Source organism: Ambystoma mexicanum, chromosome 14 (assembly GCF_040938575.1).
Source record: "Ambystoma mexicanum isolate Mex_15411 chromosome 14, UKY_AmexF1_1, whole genome shotgun sequence".
Lineage (NCBI taxonomy): Eukaryota > Metazoa > Chordata > Amphibia > Caudata > Ambystomatidae > Ambystoma > Ambystoma mexicanum.
In genome coordinates, this window is record NC_090940.1 from 393,447,122 (window position 1) to 393,465,531 (window position 18,410).

Below are 18,410 nucleotides of genomic sequence, written 5' to 3' on the forward strand. Positions count from 1 at the left end.
AAGTGTACCCATTAGCCTCTGCGAGAGTTACATTTAGAAGTGTGCCCAATAGCCTTGCTGGAAAATTGAATTTAGAAGTATTCCCAATAGCCTCGCTGAAAATGGATCTTGATAGTGCGCCCAGTAGCCTCTCTGTGGAAAACTGAATTTAGGTATGGGCCCAATATCCTCTGTGAAAGCTGCATTTGAAGTGTGCCCATTAGCCACGCTGTGAAAGCTGCATTTAGAAGTGCTACCAATAGCATCTGTGAAAGTTGATTATAGAAGTGTATCCAATAGACACTCTGGAAAGTTGCATTTAGAAGCTCGCCCAATAACCTCTCTGGAAAATTGAATTTAGAAATGTGCCCAGTAGACGCTGTGCGAAAATTGCATTAAGAAGTGTACCCAATAACTTCTGCGAGAGTTACACTTAGAAGTGTGCCCAGTAGCCTCGCTGATAAATTGAATTTAGAAATGTTCCCAATAGCCTCTGTATGGAAAATTGTACTTAAGTTTGCCTAGTTGCCTCTCTGTGGAAAATAGAACTTAGAAGTTCGCCCAGTACCCTATCTGGGAAAGTTGCATTTAGAAGTTTGCACACTGAAAGAGCATATAACCATTCATACCACACCCCACGCTTACTCTCTCCTTTACATCACCACTCAACTAGAACACAGAGATACTATGACACCATTCGGTATAACTGTTCTCATACGAACATCCGCCGCTTACTCCACATCATTCTATGTAAACACTGCTGATCTCACACCCTCAGCCAGGCGTTTTCCCCAGGCCTAACGCAGCCACATCCGTTCCGGATTAATCCTGCCAGAACTAACACATTCTCCTGATCTCTCAACCACCACACCTACCGATAAGAATCAGCTATTACATGCGTACCGCACGAGCTGCACACATATCCGGTGCACACACGCACCTTTTTGACTCTCCCTACTCTCTCTACTGATCTGAACTTCGGTTCCCAAGGGCGTTCAACCTACCAGCGCCTTCAGACCATACCAATGGTATATAAGGCGCTATATAAGTGCAAAAAAATAACAATAACAATAAAGGCTTAACTGTTTAGCATGCTTAGTATGAAGAGAGCTGTATTGCTGAGCTAACTCTCGTACAGCAAAGGTGAGCAAACAAACCCTTAAGGGTATCACATTAGCTTATTTATTTAGCCAGTGTTAAGAGATGCAGATACAATTCCGCATTAAGTTCACATTCCAATTGTAGTGTTTCATATTCATGTAAAACAAGAACATTAACTTAATCAACAAATGCATAGAAGAGTATTAACAAACAAACAAACATACACAGCCACGTGCTGGGCAGTTTTCAGAGCCGTGTAAACATCGGAGGTTAGCCTCAGTGTGCAACATATACAAAAGAGTAATATTGAGTTCTTTCACAGGGCAGCCAACTGTATAATACAAAGAAAGTCAAAATCAAAGCTCAAAAAAACCCTTCTTTCTGACAGAGAGTATTTTGAAGTTGACTAATGGGAAAAGGACCCTTAATTTCAGCACCTCCCTGGATGGTTCCAATGTATGTAATAAAGGGAAACATTAACTTTTGAATACATCTGGCTGGCTTGCTTACCCCCAAACCCCCTTCCCTTGCCTTGCCCGCAAAGGATCATCAGTGCCCGCTCACCTCGGTTATTTGTTAAGGGTACAGGCAATCACTATATAGTACTCCATTATATAGTATCCCATCCATAAGACACACACACATAGCTAAGCGCCACTTCTCTTCAACAGGTTCCTCCCCCCCACCTTCCCTTTTTCTACAGGATTTCCTTTTCTTCTCTTTTCACCTTTCTCGCTACTCTCCTTCCGCTCACTCGGCACTTTATCCCTCACACCTTTCTGTTTCTAGAAACATTACAACCGATGTCTGGAGACTAAGACACCTATCCTAGTTATCCATCGGGGGTCCACCAACCTACTACCCAATGAGCTAACTCAGAATAGCACACCTGAATCAATACCTTTCTCATTCTGTTTCAGGCCTTATGATGCTCAGCAGAATGTAGACTTTGTTCTTAAGAAAATGTATAGGTATGTTTTCTTCCCAGCAGTATCCACCGAAAGTGTGTCTCCCATGTGTACCAACTGTGTTGGCATGTACTCTTGTACCAGATCCAATGTTTTACTTCAAATGCCTTACATGTTCTTCTTTTACCCTCTGTGGGGGACTTGGCAATGGGTGCAATGGTCAATGCTATCTGTAAAAAAAAAACACAATAATACTTTTTAAACACACAAACGTGCGCATGAATGCAACGGGTAACAGCCCAGGAGTGCTGTGTCTTTAAACTGGTTACAATTATACAACAGCCTAGAATAGTTCCAACTTTGTCCGGATTCGCAGACAGTGCTGAAGAAAACACCCCGATTATAGATCTGCTTCAATTGGGGGGCTCCTGCCATGATCTGAGCCCCAGTGCATAACGCTTGGCCCACCACGGCGAGACATCCTGGTGTCAACACCACTGGGGTTCAGGCCGTGTGTCTCGGGGTGCTTGTTTCTTATGTGCATAAACGCACATGTATTCCGGCTCTTAAGTGAATTGGGATCTTGCTTTGGTTTAATCACGGGCTGTGACAGCAACGCACCTTCTCGTCCCCCCTGATCCCATGAAGTCGCACCAGGTGATGCATTTTTAACGCTATGTTCTCTGAAGCGGAATCGTGCAGATACAATCATTTCTCTCAGCGCAGCTGGAGCCTCACATGTATGGGAGGGAAAGGGGGCTGCAGCGTGCAGGCAGCTGTTCAAAGGGGCAGGTGGATGACTTGGAGCAAGGGAGTTCCTACAGTAGAAGAGTATACGTGCTTATGCAGTTAATACTCTGGCCACAGTGAATTGAATTTTAAGCAAGGTGCAGGCCTTGGAGGTGTGGGTATCCGGGGGACGGGACGGTAGACCCCCCTCGAGCAGCGTGCGGCGGATTTACGGAGGGTATCCGGACCGTTGCCTCCGCGCTGCGTCCCCTCCCCCGGAAGGAATGGGGTGCGCGCTGTCGGAACTGGGCTGGGTGTGGGGCGCCACGCTCGGGCAGGAGGTGGCTGTGGCCAGGGAGCCGCTGCTGGACCTGTCTGAGCAGGAGGTGCTTCTGCTGCGGGACTCGTGGAGGCTCATTCAAGACGACATTTCCAAGCTGGGCGTCATCATGTTTGTCAGGTAAGAACACACACATACATGTATCATACAGGGGGCTATTCCAAAACTTTTCTCTCCAATCATGCCTTTTGTAATCTGTGCCTCTTTTCGAACGTGTTGTAAAAATGGCAATTTGGAATGTAAAATCACAAAAGGAGCTTTTTTTTTCCTTTCTCCATTCGGGTTAGTCATTTTAGTTACTTGGTGATTTTGTATAGTGGTAGCATTAGGGACACAACTAGTCCGAAGCTTCGGGGGTTGTGGGGCGGGCTGGGGGAGTTTATAGCGTCGAATGGTAGGTGCGGGACTACCTGTGTTCATGTTTACTTGTTTACTTGGGCTGTTACCTGTGTTTATGTTTTTCATGTTAACTTGTATGGTGCCAAGTTCCCATTGTTAAAAAGCAATGTTTTTTGGGAACTAGTGTCAAATTAGCAGGCAAAGGTACCACAAATTGCTTGTAACAGCGCCTCGATGCCTCCGGGCTGCAAGTGCGCTATACAAATGCGAATAAATAAATTGAATGCACACCGGGCCAGTGATATTGCCCAAAACATGATAGGTCTCGGGAGGATAGCTCAGCGGCAACGTGCCCACCTTGGGAGCAAGCTGACTCAGAGCAACACAGGTTCAGGTTCGATTCCCGTGTTCCGCTTAGAAACCTCTGGGTATTAAGCACGTTATAAGTAACCTATCATATCCTATCATATAGGTTTTAAATAGAAGATGCTCATTTTGAGGGTAACTGGCAGCATGGTATGGCTCTGGTTATGATGTTGGTAGGTGGTAGTTCATGGTGCACACCCAGCTGCTGCATTGTAACGTCATCCTATGTAAGACTGATTGGTGCTACATTTGCAGTGTCTTTAGGATGTCAGTGGGCCTTCATAAGGAAGGTCCCAGGAAACTGACCAGATATTGGGGTCACTCAATTTGTCATGGCGTGGCATAGTGTCACGTGACAGCATCCTCAGTCTAAAAACACATCTAGAACACACATTCCAGCAGCAAAACACCTGCTGCACAATGGAACGCACACCAACCAATGACAAATGTGTACACTAAATGCTCTCTAATGCCACACTAACCCACCCTAGATACACACGCACAGCTCTTCACACTCCTCCCCCTCCCCCGAAACACTACCTTGATAAACACCAACCACATAAACAATTTACCTTAGCAACATGAAACACACATTAACAACTGCTCTAGACAACTCACAAACTAGCCAAAACGTACAAACTTCAGACAGCCTCATCTTTTCAGATCGGCGCACATCAACATTGCAACAAAGCATCCTGGCCCTACCCTGTGTTAGCCTCCTACCCTATCGCTTACAGATCTAGAAGCTCCAAGACATTGGGAAAACGGGCGAAGGTGTGTTATGCAAGACTCAGTAACATAGTATAACCGGGCACAGCAAAGAGAAAGCGACTGGCTAGGGGCCTAACACCGGGTAGCGCCAGGATGCTTGGTTGCAATGTTCATGTGTGCAGATTTGAAAAGATAAGGCTGTCTGCAGTTCCTAGGTTTTGGCCCGTCCTCATTTGGGGACGTATTCTGAGCAGCTGAGAACCCTTCAGTGACTGGCAGCAACGGAGCCGGAAGTTAATGTTAGTCTGCTATGCTGACATCACTGCTGCAGTGACTGGCTGCTGGGTCTATACAGATGCTTGTCAAATGAATAACGCAGCCCACGGAGCACACGTAGAAACCATTTTCATAAAATCATGAAATCTACACCTTTGTAGGGCAGCCTTTGTTTTTTTAATAGTGTGATCTAAATAACTTCTATTCTGTTACCCCCTGTCCAAATCAGGCACTTGACACATACCTTCTGAGCTTTCCATGGTACAAATATTTAAGTTTGGGCTTTCAAGGGCTAGAGTAATACTGCCTTATTGTGTTTACCAGAAAAATATTCCAACCCCACAATAATTCAGCATGTAAATACGTACAGAAACATGTTAAGCCAAAAGAATTGTACTTTTATTTTCTACATCCCCTGAATGCAAACAAGTCCTAAAAAGCAAAATAATGATGTATTGTAAAGCTCTGCGCTTTCAGCATTTAAAGCAATGTAGACGGTACTTTTATTTGAAACGTAAATTGCACCGATGGGACCTAGTACGCTTGACCTTATTTGCGAGCATGTCCCTTGTGTGCAGTTTTAGTCCTTTGCACTATGAAGTGCAATACTAAGGTGTAAATGCAGGCATACTCGCCTGTTCGCCTTTAGTGAACCTTGAGTAACGGCTGCATGCCATCTACGTACGGCAGGCGCTGCTTGCAACAGATGCCTCCGAACCCCACCTGCCTTTAGCCTTTATAAAAAGCAGTCGGATTCCATAAGAATCCAAAGCATTTGCGCTGCCAGGAAAATGTCACGCTGGCGTAAATGCTTGTGCATTTGGGTGACAGAGAGGAAGGGGATGGCAGAAAAGCCCGTTCCGTTCTGACCCTCATTCATGTTAATATGGTGCAGCGTAAAAAAGCATGCATAAAACGGTCACGCATGTATTTCACCATGCACTACGTCATACCAAACATGATCCCCACTCTAAAAGAAGGTGCCTCATAAGGCCACCTGCTATAGACATTCTTTGTTACCACATTCCAGTGTACTGTAGTGCATAAGAACATTTGATTTGCCAAAAAAGGGGTTGCTTTTATTTGTAGTTCAATGCCGTGGACATCCTATATATACACTAATCCTTGAAAGGGGGCGTTGTTGTGCTGGTTTTGTGGTCTTGGAAGGAGACACAGGTTGCTAGTTAATTGCAGTTGTAGGAGGCCATTCAGCTGAAATGCCCCAATGCAGTCCCAATTGCCTAAAGATTCATGCCTTAAAAAGGTACTTCTGATTACAAAAAGAAAGTAATTGCGCAGACCCGGCCTCCGTTCATGGTCTGTATTTCGCCCTGATCGTGAATGCTCTGGCGGTCAGCAGGTCCCTTCAGGAGTGGGCCAGAGTTTCAGGTCTGGGGAGCTGCACTCCAATAGGCCCATGGGTAGCACCCGGCATCGAGTTAAAGCAGATGTGGGCATGTACTTGTTTAGTACTGGTTTCTTATCAAATTTGTTAGTGAAATTGTATGAGTATGGGATAGGAGTGGACTTTTATTTTTATTTATTTTCTTGCACTTATCAGACTTACCCTGTCTGCTGCCCTAAACCCAGCACTTACCACTTTCTGGCTGCACTACCACTGTTTGTGGCCTTTGATTATTTATTTATTTTTATTATTTGTATCTGTTTTTCCTTTGCTCTGCACTTTCCACTTCTCCCCCCTCTCCAGCACTCCCCCTCCCCCCGTGCACTTGCGCGTTCTCAATGTCACTGGGCCTAGTAAGATCGTTGTTTTGTTATCTCTTGTTTCCCTCCCTTGCCTGGTTGCGCTCTGAAACACTTGTATACGAGCGCGATAGAAATATAATATCAATATCAATTATCGAGATCAGCCCATATGTGGCTCCTGAAGCAGAAACGGTGGCAGTAGAGGAAAGTTTGGAGTGTGGCTTAGATGAGCTGAGCGCACTGTGCCTGCTGGCGAGGACATTTGGACTCTTACCAAAATCATCCTCTGACCTTCTTGGGTCATTGCGCTTTGCCTTGTCTGTCTGATAGGTTCAAGTGCAGTTAGTTTGGCCGGAGCTAATTCCAGCATAACTTAAACCTACAGAACTTTAGGTGGTTCGAAGTCCAGTCAACTTTCAGAATTTCCCGAAGATTCAGTTGGAAAAATGTGACGTTCACTTTGAGGTCAACAATGAAGGACTTGAAAAGAGGAGAGTATAGTGCTACCACCCCCTATAGGAACCTGTTAACCTGAGCCATGCCCCATTGCCAAGTCTGGCACCCCTCTCGAACTCCCCCTACAGTAGAGAGGGAGGAGCGAGCAAAAGCTTTTAATTCTATTCCAGCCTCCTGTCCTGGAAATAAAATGTGGGGGGAAAAGGTTGTCCATTTCTTGGGGTGATGCCAGGAGATTCTCTGCATACCGCCCCCAGACCTTTCATCCTCTGACTTGGGGAGGTACCCGCCTCCATTGGTCGCCAGCATTGGACAGGGACTTTGTCACACAGGAAATGCAGTGCTAGGCAAGTATATTCTGCACAATTGTGCTTAACCTGAGGGGTTGTGTGAGGTACCCCATTTTTAAGTATCTAATCCGGCCCTATTTCTAAATCATTGTTCTCCCTTGCCTAGCACAGGACGCAGGAAAGCAGGAGTGATGGTATTTTTGAAATGAGGCACCCCCACTCCACTCCTGCACAAAGCAAACTTAAACTATAGAGTTGATGTGATCTACCTAAAATTTGAAAAGCGGCCATTGTGAGACAGTTAAATGGGAATCCAAGAGGGTGGTCTGCATAGAAGTAACACATTTGCAAACATGTACATGCCCCTCCCCCCTCCCCCCACAAGCAGCCGCCACTGGGGAGTTTGTAGTTCCCTAGCGAGCGAACAAATCCCCATAGCGTCCACTTCCATGTATGCCAATATGAAGTAATTCAAACAATGAGGTACCCCATAAAGTGAATCCTGTTAGCATATTAATAGGAGAGAGTGTAGGGCACATATTGTATGTGCCCTTTTTCTATGCCTGTCGTGTACATTTGATTCTTAGTGATTATGGGGGCATATATATTCCCTGCATGCTGTTGGCATGTTTGTATGTGCATGCATCATCCATGAGTGCACATAATAATTGTTACTCTGCACCTACTGTGCAGGCCTAAAAGTAAAGATACTTTTATTATTTTAAAAAGTGGGTATCTTGAGTTTGGCTCATCGATTTTTCAAGAAAATTGTAAAATGCACCATTTGCAGGTAAGGGAAATGTACCACATATGTAAGTTGACATTTTCGAGATAAATGTTCCGAAAGTATACTTTTTTGGGATCTATGGAAAACCCAATGGAAAAAAAACCAGCCATGATTACCAAATATGGAGTGTTGGGGTGATGCCGATCAGTTGCTCACTGTATTTTATAACCTTTCACGAACAAGGTTAACAATCAGAGTCAAGTGTTCTCTTAAGAAAAGTGTCATGAAGCCTTTGCTACAGTGTTGACCAACTTCTCTGTCTTTGCATCCTGGTCCCTGGGATACTCCCTTCCTCACTGACATTGCTGTAGCCTCCCTGAACCCTGCTAAGGTGGTTCCATCTCAAGCCTCTGGACCAACTTGGTCCTCCAGAACCTGCTTAGTCTCTCTGACTATGAGGCTCACCCGCCTGTCTTCCTTCCTCCTTTTTGTGCTGTATAGCGATAGCTCTCCTTTTAGCCAAATATACCTCTCAGCCTCACTGCCAATGAATGGCTCCCCTCCACTCCTCACTGCTCATCTTCCAACCTTCGAGACTCCTCCCTTAAGATGGCAACTCTTTACCTCCTCCAATAATCCTCCATCCAATAACTCTCTCAATCCTGAAAACAACTGTCCTCTGCCAATAGCTCTTGATGGTGACCCTCCCCCCAAGACCTCTGTCCCCAAATGGCAACTCTCCCTCTCCAATCTCCCTATTGATGGTACCCTCGGTCTCCAATATCGTTCTCCACCAATGGCAGATATCTCACTCCAATCTCCCTCTCTCTACAGATGTTACCTCTGCCTCGCCAATATCCCCCTCGTTCTACAACACTTCACTTCAAATGTGTGGGATGTTTTTACCCATGCATCCAAGCCCTACCATAAAACTGTGCAGTACTGGCATGGAAAACATCATGATGGCCAGAACTCCCCAGAGAGTGCACAGGGAAAACATGAAGAATATGCTGCCACCCATTTTTGCCTATGTTGTGAGCACAGGAGGGCACTGCCTAAAACCACCATTGGGGACGGCACACACAGTAGCCTGAAACCATTGGGAATGGCAATGCTGATTGCCAAAAAGCAATTCAGAACTGTGGGGAATTCATTTTCTTAATCCCAAAAATGGTTTCATTACCAGTACTCGCCACTATCAGAAAGCCGGCGTTTTAAAACCACCAGACTTTTGTGTAAAACTGAACAAATGAAACAAAACCAGACCAAGGAAAGACTTGCTAAGAGGTGGATACAATCTAAAACTATATTCTGAAATGGCTTGAAGGAAGTCATTATTTAATGTATAGGTTAAAATTGTCAGTTTGATTTGAATGTAGAAAACTGGGAACAAAAAGTGACATTTAGCTGAAACCTGGCTTAATGAAACTGAATTCTGCCTGACAACTACCCCCGACAGGAGTTGAAACTGGATCAACAGCCACTCTTCCCAGGCCTAGCTGCATCCTGCTGCCCCTTGCCAAAAGGAGTTCACCTCTCTGATTAGATTAGGGGCGGAGCACCTGGGAACTGGAAGGGACAGAACAATGCAACTTCCTTGACTCAGGCAAATGTTATATTGGGGGCGTCGTAAAATAGCTTCCTCTTGGGAGAAACTGGGGGGCAGCTGTGCCTCTGTGAACAAGCTGGCTTGGGGGAAGTGGATAAACCAGTTATTCCACCCTGTGATGTGGGAAGCCACACCCCTTTTTGACCAGAGCATAATTTTAAAAAGATAGATAACTCATAGTGCGGATTTGTCAGAATTATATAAGTAATATCATTATTTTTGTGATTTTTCTGTGAACATTTTAAGAGGCGTTAGGGCCCTGTGGTGTATTCTGGGGGGTTGCTAGCGGAAAATAGGGTCTCACTCCAAATGTATGCATGTTAAAAATCTGACACTTTATCATCTGTAACCCATATCCCTGGTGCACATTTGTGTAAAATCTGGAAAGGTTTAGAGGTCGTTATCTGGATGAAAAGGGGAGAATTCTGTCATCAGTGGACACGACATCGTACAAAGACAGGGATCGGATGGTTTGGTACTACAGAAAATATGTTAACTAGACCTATAATGTTAGAAAAAAGGTACATAGATAAATATGTATTTGGGTCAGAAATAGATTTGTGTGCAATCTGACAAGGGGAGGTTCCTCTGACCATAAAATCTACAGCGTCACTCTGACTCACATTTCCTTCCCCCAATCAAGGGAGAGAGGAGGAATTGGCCAATGATAAGTGAGAGGGACAGGTTTAGTTATGACCAACGCACAAACCCACTTTCCAAAACACATAAAAAGAGACTGCTGGGACAGGTAGAGACATTCAATTCCATTTGCTGCGGAGCATGCTGACCGACGACTTCACATCCAGAGATCCAGACTTCAAATCCATCAATCTCCAGAACCTGTAGCAGAAATTAACTCCAGAATTTGTAGCAGAGAGGCCTGAATCCACCAGCTGAATCCTCTTCAGCAGGCCTCAAAACTAACCAAACTATTCAACAGCCGGGTGAGCTGTTTGAAGTTTTGCTGAGAATTTTTGCAAGAACTTGTAGCAGTACCCAGAAAGCAGTGTTACATCCAGAATCCAGGGAGGCTAGACCAGCAGAGCAGAGCTGACCCAGATCGCAGTGAGCAGAACTGGTGCCTGATTGACCCGCCGGGCAGACAGAACCGCAGCCGGATGTGTTGACCAGATCCGTGACGAGGCCTAGTTCAAATTTATATTGTGAGTACCTAGCAGAACTGTGCAGAACCAAACTCTTAGGTTAAAATAGTTTGGATTAGATTATTGTAACTAAGTAGAACTGCCTCCTAGAAATCGTGTCATCTGTCATTTTTAAAGCTGCACAACTGTCACCTGTAAATTCTGCAGCTGCAAGCTGTCACCTGTCATTTTGAGTTTACTTTAAATCTGAAAAACTACCTTTATTTAATCGTCCGTATCCCTGGAACCGTTTGGGCTAGGAACGAAATTTAACTTTCATCTGAAAGCTTACAATCTAGGCTTTCCAACGAACCTCAAACCGACTTCCTACTCCCTATACTTCTCCCATAATCGCGAGACACGCACTCGCAAAATTTACAGCGATTTGCGATTTGGCCCGATTTCTTCATCTGTAGAAATCAGCAGCTTTTTGCTTCTCTTTGCTAAAATTCGTTTGCAATCTGCTAATCATTCATAGAGTTTTGTTAAAGTGAGCCTGAACTAATATAAAGTAGCCATCACCTATCCTGAACCTCTAGAGGGAATTAAAAGCAATTTTAGCACCTTTTCACTTCCTTGCAAACCACATTAAAGGAATTCGCCTCTGTTTAAAACTCATCCCTGTTTTCTCTAAGCTTGCTGGGAGAACTGGAACTGTGTATTGCATTATAAAGTGTGATTTGTTGGGATTCTTGAAGACTGTGTGCTCTCCTTCCATTTCTTGTATTGCATAGGGGGGGAGTGAATTGTCCAAAGAAAAAGTGATCATATTACCTTTTGCTAAAATCATAACAAGTTATTCTGTACTGCATTTTATTCCACCTTGTGTTTCCTTGAACCATATAAAGCATTCTTTCCCACCTTATTCTTCTGTTCCTATTCATAAGTTACCTCTTGCGGACTACTGCTCATATTCTGAAGTGTGATTTCAGTTATCAATTGATTTATAAAGTGTTATAGATATATATTGTTGAATTGTCCAAATAAACCTTTTAATTTGCAAAACAAACCTACTTCTTGGCTATGTGGGGTCAGGGGGATTCTAAGAGGGGGTTGTTATACAAGGGTTGTCATCCAGAGTACTGAACTGGATATAAAAATACATCAATAAGGGTTTTCCTCAGCATCCCAGACTAGGCATTGACTTAGCTGTAGTGTTGATTGGATATCGCTTACAAAAGATAACTTCTCTCCTCTAGTATATCTCTCGCTCCCCAACCTCCAGCAATTTCCTTCCACCTTTGTCCTCCTCCAAACACCACTTGCTCATCAATCTCCTCCAGCACCTTCCTCAAGCTCCTTTTGCAATGCTGCACGCTGCCAGAACATACTGGCGGTTTCTTATAGCATGGTCTCTCCTCCCCTGGGGTGGTGCTTAAGGAGATGGAAAACACCTGTGTATTAGGTTTTGTGCTGCCCTGTAATTGGGCTATGCATTGGTGGTCAGGGGGTTTGGGAGGGGACTGGCATGAGGTTACATTAAGACTTGCCACCATCTTTGATTTTTAGAAAGGCTATAGACATGTGTGGTCTCTCCTCTCCCCTCCACCACCCTTCCCCTGCCCTGATCCTGTCGTCCATTTTTAGCTGGTTCCTCCTGCTCTCTCAGCATTGCATTAGGAGTTGGGAAGTCCTCTTGTAATCCTGGGCAGCTATTTATTATATTTCTCACATGTTTATCGGAAGGAAATAGCAACTTTGTCACTTCTGGGCGTCCAGCAGGACAGGAGAATCAGCTGTTTTTGTTCCTGCTTGTGTGTACACAAGTCAATTTCTCGTTGTTCAAGTCCAGCATTGTGTACTCAGATTTGCCGCAGGTTACGCACGTATGATTCATAATTAAAATGTTTCCTTTGACCCCCAAAGGAGCAAATATAGGTCCTTGCTGTCCAGTGCCCGTTAGATGTTGGAACAATTTTTCTTTAAAAGGAAAGGCTCCGTTTTCTTGGTTGGGTATTTGGGTCTGGCTAGGGAGCTGCGATGGGTCCATATAGAGAATGTGGAGGACAATTTCTGAGGAGTTTAAGCATCTCGTCTCCCTGTGGTGGTCACAGGTATGAGGGGAGTTGTTTGGGTGCGGGCGCTCCTGATAGTCATAGTTGATAGCACATAATAGCCATGGAGGTCTGAAAGAGTGATTGGTTTGTAAGTACTCTTGTGACTACCCTCTTGGTGATCATGGGTGCCTGTAGAAGTAATGGGCTTCTAAGTATTCCTGGGACTGCCCTTTTGGTAGTCGCGTGCGTGTGTGTACGTGTGTGTGTGTGTGTGTGTGTGTGTGTGTGTGTGTGTGTGTGTGTGTGAGTGTGCGCGCGCTCACGATCGGATTGTAACTGCTCCTGTGACTGCCCCCTTGGTGGTCATGCTTATCTGTAGGAGAGATGGGAATCCCCACTATACATGCTCTGGCTTCCTCAATCACTAGCTCAGGCCAGCCCCCGGCCTCTTTGTTCACACCACTGTAGGTCCCCAAGGTTTGGCAGGAGACTTTGACATGTAGATGCCCTCTGTAATCTAGAAACATGTGTCTTGTGATATGAGCCTTGACCCTAAGACACCCTGAGTGCCCATTGGACAGGGCTTGCAGCCATTTTGCCTCGGTTAAGTTCTTGGGTTGTGCCCACCCAAGCTCTGTGTAGTGGCCACAAGCCAGCTGAACCAGTGGTTACCACTTTGCAACTGAACTGGCCAGAGGGCCTGTTCTGCGGCAAGGCACCAGTGGCTACTCTGCCCTCACTGGTGGTGTGAGGGACACTAGTAGGCTCACGGGCCAGGAGCGAGACCCAGCTCAGGCTTGCAGACTCTGTTGGTGGCTTATTTACCTGACCACAGGTCTACTGGTGACAGATGGATGTCACTGAAATCCTCTTTGCGTGCCAGTTCTGGGGCACTTTGCACCCCTCTTCCCCCCCACCCCCCACACACACACCTTGTCTAGGGTCGAGGAGCAGCCACAGTCCTACAATATGCCTATTTGCAACGCAGGGTCTGGGCATGTCACAGTGGGCACGATAGCAACCATTCAAAGAATTGCCTGTCCACCCCCCCACCCCCTCCACCAACCACCAGGTTTGTTGGGTTTTGGAGGAGCAAACGCTTTTGCACCTCACTGCATTTGCAGAACTTGGCTGGGTCATGCGGACACAGAGAAACCAAGCCACCTCCTGAAAATGGCCAGGTATGTCCTCAAATTGGTTTCACGCGAACCCAGTTTGCAAGATTGAATACAAACTGCTGGATGGCATGGCCCTAAACTTGCGAAAGCACTCTTTTGGGATCAGACACCCACTTTGCACAAAGGTTTGCCATGCACCAGTCCAGTGACATGAACTGTAGATGAGAGTTAACGTTCGCCTATGAGAAAGGTATTGGGGCCCACCATACAAAAATGGCCCTCCTGTAACGGAACCTCCCGAAACGTCCCCAAAAAATCAGTCAGGTCTGTATTTGTTGGGGGACGCGTCATGGAGATTTGCCAAATTGATCAAAAGAGGTCTTCCTGTGTGGAGTCAAACGTAATCATTGCCACTGGGACGCCATTGCTCGCCCTCTAATAGAATGCCTTTGATATCATATTATGATTCATTATATTATATATATATCATGTCACAGTGTCGCAGTAGTGACGTTATGGATGAGCTTGCAGGCACATTACATAAGCTTGGGCGCAGGGGCGGAGCCAGCCACAGCATGTTGGAGGTGCTGGGTGGCAGTTTTGAAAGCTAGTAGTGAGTGCGGTCACTTTCCCCAGTGAACTATCGATCTCCCACTCTCTCTGGGCCAGGGGCCTGAATAACTATCTTATCTAAGATTGTTTCACAAAGAGGCTCATCATTGGAGAAGCAGGCCGGCTTTAGCTTAATCATATGGGGTCCGTGGGTATTTCCTGGGCTGGACAGGCTTTTGCCCTATGCCATTGTACGTTGCTGCTGCCGCCGTCCCGTTAATGACTGTGTTTTTAAGTCAGGAAATGCACCCTGTCGGAGGTGAGAAATTGTACAGGCGTTGCATTTGCGTCACAGACGAGTGATGCCTTCTGCCTCAAAGTGGGAGGGATTAAGCCCTCCAAGTTAGGGGATGGCACCGCCCATGCAAGTTAGGCGTAAGGGCTTTATAAATTAATAAGAATACAAATATGTAGAAAAACGTTTTTCTCTGCAACTTTTGAACTCGTCCCTGTAAGTTCCCCAGATTTGCCAAGCAACGGGACTGGCCACATCGGATCCGAGCAATGATGCCAAGTCTTGTGAATGTTCAAGCACGTAGTAATATTATAAAAGAAGGTTGAAAACGGGTGCCTTTTCGCATTGGGTTTTCCAGGGACGCCAAAAAACACGCCTCGATTTTCGATATGTTAGGCAGACACCCAGCCCCCACCTGAACTGAGGGCACGCCACACGGGAGACCACATAAATAACGAAAACTGCATCGGACACATCTGAGATATTCACTTTAAAAAATAAAAAAGTATTGATATGTAACACCTTTGCATTATGTCCAGAGGGTAAAGAAACATGCGCCACGCTGGTTAAGTCATACACAGCAATAGACACAGAGGAACTTAATTTCAATGAGGGCGTAACTTTAATGGAAATCGTAACGCTACCCCCATTTTCATTAATGTGCCGCTACCCCCATTTTTATTCATGTGCCTGGTGTCGAGGAGGGGCGGAACGCAACTTGCGTTTCCCTCACCTTTCTTCCTCTCCACCATGTAAATGCTCCAGCATTTGCGGCAGAATGGTTTTTCATGCTGAACCAAATGTTGGAGATCCCTGCATAAATAATGCAGGCTGAGCCCATAGGGATCCATTGTACACACTGCCTGCCATGTGCAATTACAATTAAACGCTGCCCGACATGCTCAGGCTTACCATGCATGGTAAGCAGTGATCACAATGAAAATTAAATGCTGCCTGACATGCGAACATGGCGGGCAGCGTTTAATTTTTAATTTGTATTAATTTATTTAGACCTTTATATAAGCGTGCAAAGGCCATGGGCATCTATGCGCTGGTTACATGGAAAAACAGATGTAGAGACAATGGAGGGAAAGGCAAAAAGGGAGGCAGATCAATTGAATAGGTGGGTTTTGAGCTATTTGCTGAAAATATTGTAAGAAGGCTCATTGCACAGCAAGTGGGGAGGGTCGTTCCAAAGGACGGCTGCCCAGACGGGGAAGCTGGAGCCCCCAGACCTTTTGCAATTAAATCTAGACGTGAGGAGGCGATGCTTAGATCTCAGGGGCCTGGCTAAGGACTGCTTCTTGATTCTCTGTGTGAGGTAAGCAGGGGCTTCATTTGATAGGCATCGGTGGGCAATGGACAGGATCTTGGACTTGATTCTCTCCTTAACCGGGAGTCAGTGGACGGATTTCCTAGCTTCTGAGATGTGGTCCTGTTTGTCAATGTCAAGCGCTGCCCAGAGGGCATTGTTCTGTATTACCTATAACGTATTCAAGTTTTTTTCTGCTGTACCACTGAGAAGGGAGTTACAGTAGCTGAGTTTTGAGCCGACGAGAGCACGGGCTACCTCGAGCCAGTTCTTAGCAGACAAGTACGTTTTACTGGCGTTAACGAGCTTGGTGGTATAAGCTGTAGACGAGCCAATGTGTTTGACCTGTCGAGACATGCTTAAAGACGAGTCAAGGTACACACCCAGAGTTTTAACGGAGGTGGCGATGGTGATGTTGTGGCTGTCGATGGTGAAAGATCTGTATGCTTGGCTTAGTTTGGTGAGGCGGGTCAGTGATGAGAAGCTCTGTTTTGTCATCATTTAGACAGAGGTTGTGGTGGCCATCCAGGATTGAATAGCTTCATAGATTGTGTTCACTCTGCAAGTGTCCTGGGAGTCGTCGGTGGAGAGCGGGATAAGAATTTGCGTAGAGTCAGCATAGTTAGTGTAAGAAATGCCTAGCGCGTCAACACAGGTTGGGTGATATAGTATTCATATTTAGAGTGCTTAAGCGTAAGTGCTATATAATAACACATCATTAACATTTGGCCTTGGACGTCTGCTTGCATTCACAGTTATTTGGTAATATGGGCCTATACACACTGATATTAACGATCCATATGGTGATCTATTCTTGTATGAAATGTATGTCACATTATAGTGCTATCTTAACCATATTTTGGTAGTGTACTTATGTACAATGTTATGTAATGCCACTTCCTGTTTTGTCAAGGGGTGAAAGGTCGTGTTCCATCGCTTCCAGTGATGTCATTTCTAGATGGGGTCAAATGGCATCACAATGTCATCAGAGGTTAAGGGTCGTGTGATGTCACTTCTGCTATCCCTGGCATTTTAGTAAAATGACGTCCCTGCATGACTTATGCACGAGGACATACAATAATCTCTGAAAAAGGAATCCAATACTACATTGTGCAATTTGTAATAAGCTGCTAAGCATTTTGAAAACGAAAGCTATGCTGATGCCACTGATAGAAAACACATAAATGTGTTCAAATATTTACAGAGCCTTTTATGAGAAAACCAACATCTTTCTCCATTTTCTGCATTGTGAGGGACATGGTGGAAAGAAATGGTAACATAATTTAAGTTGTCTTGTATAGCGCCCTTCTGCGACTATCGAGGGCATCAATGTGTGTGGCTCTGTAAGAAGAAAGGGAGGCGGAGCGCCAGGTTCATTAGTTGGACAGCGGAAGAGGCAGATGCGAAACAGCTGCTGATGATGGGTGCACACAGAAGCACCTGGTTCCTGTGTGCCAATCTGCTGCTTGTGGGTTTGGCAGAGAAACATGGGAGTAGGTTACTCATAGGGAAGAGCCCAACCAAGATCTGAGCGATTACAGTGCTTTTTCTCTGGTTCGCTGTTTTTTTGTGGAAGAGTGTGACAGGGCTAAAGAGAGAAGCTTAGTCATGATTTGGCAAGTGTTGATTCTAATTTTGAATTTTTATTTGTTTAATTCTGGTCCTAGTTCGAGAGTAGCAGAGCGCGTTGTTCAAGATGTGGGTAGGCAGCATTTGGGCTGGCATCTTTTAACAATGGAGCAGTACTGTGAGTGGCATTCTGTGAATCCATTGGATTAGTCCATGGTCGGGTGCTGTTGACAAAGCCACGTTTTGAGAGATTTGCAAACTTGGACAATTGTGGGGGCATACTCAATACTGGGATCGAGTTCCAGAGGGTGGGTGTGTATCAAGAGAAGGAGTCTTTGCGGGTCCTCTCTTTTTGGACTAGTTGTAATTCAAGCCAGTTGGAGGATTTGTTGTGCAAGGAGCATGTGCGACGAGATATGTGGAGTTTAACTGCCAGGTGTGCTTCTTGTGGTATCTAATAGTTAGGCTTGTGGTGGCAGTCTGTGGGGAGGGGGGGGGGGCGGTTGTGTGTGTGTGTGTATATAGTATAAGATGGTAGTTGAAGTTAGAGTGCAGTCAGCTAGTTGGGGAAAGGGGAAAGTAGGCCTTATAAGGTAACACAACCTGCAACCATGTCATTTGCAGACAGGTCCCATTTCTCTAGCTCACAATGCCACCTGTCAATAAACGCATCATATCCCTGTCTACAACTTCATTTTCTTCTACTCTTCGGCAAGTGCACTTCATTGCAAAGGCCCTTAGGGCCTCGAGGTCGGCATCTTCAACATCATCCTGGGCATTTCCCATCATGGGCACCGGGATAATTGCTGGCCTCTGAGGCTTCACCAGCCTCTCTCGTTCCACCTGATTGGCTGCCGCAATCTATGAATCGCCAAATGGCCCGGGAG

The 18,410-nt window shown here is 45.5% G+C and overlaps 1 protein-coding gene across 1 annotated transcript in view; it reads left to right on the plus strand.

The window, feature by feature from the left end:
- Positions 1 to 2,727: 2,727 nt before the first annotated feature.
- Positions 2,728 to 18,410, plus strand: part of LOC138526814 (neuroglobin-1-like) — a 255,568-nt gene continuing 239,885 nt past the window's right edge. Inside the window, exon 1 of the mRNA XM_069637512.1 lies at positions 2,728 to 3,177. Within this exon, the coding sequence (XP_069493613.1) occupies positions 3,002 to 3,177 (176 nt within the window). The 5' untranslated portion in view covers positions 2,728 to 3,001. The remainder of the gene's footprint in view (positions 3,178 to 18,410) is intronic.